The sequence below is a fragment of the Protomyctophum parallelum genome (assembly GCF_964188405.1).
Source record: "Protomyctophum parallelum genome assembly, chromosome: 8".
NCBI lineage: Eukaryota > Metazoa > Chordata > Actinopteri > Myctophiformes > Myctophidae > Protomyctophum > Protomyctophum parallelum.
In genome coordinates this window covers 16,948,060-16,953,618 of record NC_139703.1, presented here as the reverse complement: position 1 = coordinate 16,953,618, position 5,559 = coordinate 16,948,060, and the positions used below count along the sequence as shown (strand labels likewise).

Here is a 5,559-nt window from a genome sequence, read left to right as displayed (position 1 = left end):
TACAAAGTTACAAATATATATATTTATTTGGGACACAGTACAATAATAAACATTGTTGTCATTTGATGTATGCACCACATGTATATTCAGCTAATTTCCATATGGTCACACCAATCGTTGCTGTCCGTTAGAAACCAACTCATTTTTTAGGTTTTAGATTTTTTGTTGTCATAAATCAATGCTATTGAACACATCTGTATGTTGATAAAAAATATATTGAACCAATGGAAAGTATTAAAAAGCTCTTCAACAAAAAAGCCTTCTAACTCCACATGAGCTGGATGTTTGACAGCGGAGACATAATATAAGCCACACAATCAAGAGTAACAGCACACATACTTTGGGCTGTATTTTGTAGTACCAGGTCTTATTACCTAACTTGAGTAAACTAAAGACCTGGAGGCGTGATCAATGCTCTTTGGCCACTCAGAATAGCCAAATGGCATTGATCACGCCTCAAGGTCTTTAGTTTACTCAAGTTAGGTAATAAGACCTGGTACTTAAGACACGCAAAATACAGCCCTTAGTGTAGCATGTCATAACACAAAGTAGCTAATAACGACTGCAGGGAGATATAAAAGTGTATATGGGAATATACATAAAATATTTATAAAGGGCCTTGCAAACGGGGAGTGATAAAACGCGCCTAAAGTTCATTTTGAATGAGTCCTGCGTTTTTGCTCGGAGAAGTCACAGTGCGACAACGCAAGCGTATTTACATGAGCGCGGTCCCGTGAATTTGTTGCGCGCGTGCTCGTTACGTGCACACGACCGCGACTCACCAGACCTGGATTCTGTTTCGCTTTTTTTTTTACGCTTGCGTTGTCGCGCCCCTCTTGAGCAGACCTGGAGGAGACCTTATGCATGTATTCATGACGTAATTCACATGCCCTAAACATCTTCAATGACTGATTTGACCCGTGAGCCGTGACCTCCAAAATGTTGTTACTGCATGCACTCTGCCTTGGTTTTGTAGTTACTTTATTATTATAACGCTTTTACTCTAAAAAAACGAAATTAAACTTTGAAACTTTGTCACAAGATAAAACATAATATAACTCAATTTTGACAAAAAATAAGTAGTTTAATACTGCACTCTGTCTTTGCAGGGGGTTGCTAGACTCTTAGTAGAATCTTAAGAGCTAAATAAATTATACTTCTTCAGTATGTTACAGTGATGATGTTGGACAAACCAACAATCACTTCGTAACACCCAATGAATCCAAGGTCCAATTTGTCAGTGATTCAGTGTTTAAAGCCTTGTTCAGACCAAACATTTGTCACTGGACCAAATTATACTTCATCGTACAAGTCCCGACTGTGAGTGTGCCAAAATAATAGCAAGCACGGTCAGGACCTGGACGAATTAGTGACGTCTTTATTGTGGCCAAGTCAATTCAAGACTAGTCAGATCTGGCCCAGAATATCACCTGATTTCAACCAACATAAATTCTGCCCACTAAGATGGACATCCCTGGATGAATCAGAGAGAGTCTGATCGAGGCCAGATCAACTGTAGTCATATCATAACCGTTCAGATCTGGCCCAGAATAAGCTATATTATTTCAACTGCTGAAGCCCCCATATGGGCTGTGATCTGGCCTTGTCCTGAACGTCACCGAAGTCACCGGAGGACGTCATCATAACGTCATGATGACGTCATTTGGCTTGCTGGGAAATGACAATTGTACAATGTTGCGGAGTAAAAATCCAAGCGTTCCGAAAGACGACCCTACAAAATCACACCATGCCCTCAACTGGGGGCGGCCATAGCTGAGTGGTTAGTTGAGCCCGCCTGGGGAGCCAGAGCCCCTGGTTGTCCCAGAGGTACGCTTCCAGGGCCAGCTCAGCAGTGTGCCGATATGTGTCCCTGAGCAAGACTCCTAACCCCCGAATTGCTCCCCGAGCGCCGGAATGGCTGCTCACTGCTGCTAATTCAGTGGTTCCCAAAGTGGGGTCCGGGGACCCCCAGGGGTCCTTGAGGGAGTTCCAGGGGGTCCCCCGGCTAAATGATAGTTAGGAACCAAATGGACCCTTATGGGTCTGTAACTCTGAGTGTACAAATGGAACCAAACGGACGGGTTCGGGTTCAGGTCCGTATGGTTCCATTTGTATACTCTCAGAGTTAAATTAACATTGATTTTAATATAAAAATTGGGGTCCCAGAGATAGAAATGCCATTAAATGGGGGTCCGTAGACTAATGGATGTCAAACTGGGGGTCCTTGAAATTAAACAGGTTGAGAATCACTGCTAGAGCCGTAGAAATCTTCTCTTATGGCATATATCTATCCCTGGCATATCTCTTCAAATGGGGGTCCACGGGCTAATTATTAGTGTCAATTTGGGGGTCCATGTATATACAGTATATACACATAATGTGACAAAATTGGGGACTATTCTATTCTAACTGTCTCCTGTTTCCTCTGGTTGTAGAGGTCATGGTAGTCTTTTAGCACCTCTACCACGACACTGTGGCCAAACTGCATGGCGTCGTCCATTGGCAAGTTGCCCCATCTGAGCAATAATGACAAGAGAGGCAAAGTTTTAGTTGCACAAAATGAGGACTCAGTTTCTATCTAATTCACCCGTCAAGTCCCGCCCGTGGTTGTGCCCCTCTTCACACCTATTGATTGCTGTTTCGTGATTGGACAAAAAAGATTTGATGGAGTGAAAAAAGATGAACAGAGAGAGAGAGAGAGAGAGAGAGAGAGAGCAGTTAGAGAGACACAAATCTTACCTATCTTCCACAAACGGATTCACTTTGCAGTTTTCGATGAGGAAACGGACTACTTCTATATGACCTGGGGGGAAAAAACAGATCATAAAGCACTCAAGTTTCAGGGAGAAATAGCCCCTCTCATTGACACATGTACGTAAATGATGTCATAACATTTAAAATAAGGTTCAGGTGTGAACAATGGGGGGGAACTAGAAAGTCTCAATTCTGGGAGATTGCAAGTGTGCAAGTCTTGCATAAGTACAGTATGATGATGATGTACTGTATGGTGATGATACACATTATGTCACAGGAACCCTAAAAACATCCAATTATCAAAATGATTATTTTAGGCAATCGGTGAGCAGTAGAACATAATCTGCCTTTCAGACAGAGTATGAAGAAAGGCAACTGATGAATGTTGATAAATGAATATGAATTTTGCCTTAAAAGCTTGATTTAGGGCACTGCCCGTGCGTCTCATAAAGGAGGTGAGCTCACCCTCAGCTGCAGCAATGTGCAGTGCTGTTCTGGAGTCATAGTCCTTCAGATCCATGTCCAGTGATGAGAGGGCAAACCTGAGGAAAGAAAAACTAAATCTTAACTTTAGCCTCATTAAAATGTCACTATGTTGGGAAAGCCCACAACACTTGCGACGCATTGCGACATCGTAGGTCATCCACGTTCGAGATCTGACAAAGTGATTGTTTTATAGTGTTAAGGACAGAGTTATGGCATATAGATGCTTATGGCATATAGATGCTTTTTACTAAATTTTGATCCCACGATTTTGTAACCCATTTTTCACCCGTGTCAATTATCTAATGTAATCCTGGGCTCTACACACCCTCCGCCAACCTAGTCCCCATATATGGGGGACATGGGGAGAGCAACGGACTTGAACTCATGCTTCATGCCTGAGTGTCCAAGTTGCTCCATTACACCTGACAGGGGGGAGTTTCCCTGGTTGGACGTAGCGTGTGGAAGGAACACGTTATTCTAACCAGTTCCTTTCCCATCAGGCCAGGAGGCAGTTTAGAGACCAGGATTTGAAGGGGCTTTTAAGACAAATAATAATCAAGCTTGTTGCTTGTGTAGCACTACTACCTTCTCATGGCTGACACATCCCCACTATAGGCGGCAAACATCAGGTTGAAGACCGTCATATTCTGTAAATAGAGGGAAATGTTAGTGTTTATAGAGCACCAAAGTCTGACGTTAATATTGGTAGAGGGCGCAAATCCACGGGTTCATGTACTTTTTATTTGCATTTTAATCCCCATAGGGGGATTTTAGATCACCTCATATAATAACAGTGTTTGAAAAATAAACATGCCATCCCGGCCGTTTCACTCATATGGATATGAAGAATCAACTGACTGAGAGAAAACGGCATTGTTACTGCTACTGAATTAGTTACATTTTCACTAGAAACAGACTGTATCATATATGAGTGACTGACTGTCGCAAACGATACAGAGACACCTCCCTGACAATAACGCAGAGACAGCTTGTTTATTTTTGGACCACAATGCTTTTAAGATGACCCCATGTTATTCTCCATAGAGGAATTACTTCCGTGAACCAGGCAGAACCAGGGGATGAGCGAGTGACTTCGGCGCTCTATTAGAAGACATTTTACTCACTTGAAAAAAAAGAGGTAAGTAACAAAGTTGTCTCACCCTGTCATCTCCATCCTGCCTGCGTGGGTCCTCCTTCTTCACAAAGTGCCTCAAGTTGTCATAGTTGTGGAAGTTGAAGTATTTCACCAGCTCCTATTTGGAGCCAAGAAACATGGCCAGTTCAAATGGAAATATAGCACAATTAAAAGGCTGCACTGGTTCAGAACGGGAACCCCTTTTGGTGTTTTAAGCATTATACTTTAGTTATTGAAAAAATAGCAGATCTACAGTTGTTTGCTATTGTCTGCTATTGTTTTGAAAAATCGTGACAATGTGGTGCAAATCTTTGAATATAATTATATTCTTTCAGAGCGATCGTTTTGAACTCAAATCTTTGCTTCTGGGGGGGGGGGTTGGGGGGTCCCTGGAACAACATATTTTCAGATGGGGTTTCACAGCCAAATACAGATCATTTCTGGGGGTACTTGACATGAAAAAGGTTGAGCACCACTGACATAGAAACAGGATTTTCAGAAAACTGTTTAAAAAATACAGTGGTTTTCCCCAGCTAAATGACCCAAATGGACCCTTATTAGAATAGTATTGTTAAATATCTGCATTACTTAATTTACAAGAAGTCTACAATTACAGAATATAAAATAATTGTTACTTTTTTTATCAACATTTGCCTGTACCTCTCCTATGGTACTACATCAATACAGCATAGAATTCTGGACAAAATATTATGCAACAACAACAACATATTCTACTTCTTGGGTCTGAGAGGCAAAATCTCATCAAATGGTGCTCCGTGGCTCAAATGATAAATAAATATAATGGTCCTTGATATGAAAAGGGTTAAAAACCACAATAATAAAACAGAAAATTAACTCGTCACATGATTAGTCCCTAAATCCTACTCTTACCTGACAGAAATGTATTCCACGAACACTGTTTCCAACTCTGTCCAGTGGAGGAGACCAGCACATCACGCCCATGACATTGGGGATGACCAGCAGCACTGCGCCCGACACACCAGACTTGGCAGGCAAACCCACCTGAGGAGATGTCGATGATGGGAATGAGTGACTGTACAGTAGTTGGGACAAAAAGCTGACATTTGTTTTCAAGTAAACACACACCAATAACAATTTTGGCACTGTGCATGCAGTAGGATGTCCCACACTGACATTAACCAGATAAGCCCTATACACTTTGT

The 5,559-nt window shown here is 41.9% G+C and overlaps 1 protein-coding gene across 1 annotated transcript in view; it reads right to left on the bottom strand.

Moving 5' to 3' along the window:
- The window catches only part of gls2b (glutaminase 2b (liver, mitochondrial)), a 23,718-nt gene continuing 18,159 nt past the window's right edge, over nt 1-5,559 (bottom strand). Inside the window, exons 13-18 of the mRNA XM_083771942.1 lie at nt 5,267-5,398; nt 4,401-4,493; nt 3,826-3,887; nt 3,220-3,296; nt 2,740-2,803; nt 1-2,516 (exon numbers count right to left, since the gene is read on the bottom strand). Of these exons, the coding sequence (XP_083628068.1) occupies nt 2,396-2,516; nt 2,740-2,803; nt 3,220-3,296; nt 3,826-3,887; nt 4,401-4,493; nt 5,267-5,398 (549 nt within the window). The 3' untranslated portion in view covers nt 1-2,395. The remainder of the gene's footprint in view (nt 2,517-2,739; nt 2,804-3,219; nt 3,297-3,825; nt 3,888-4,400; nt 4,494-5,266; nt 5,399-5,559) is intronic.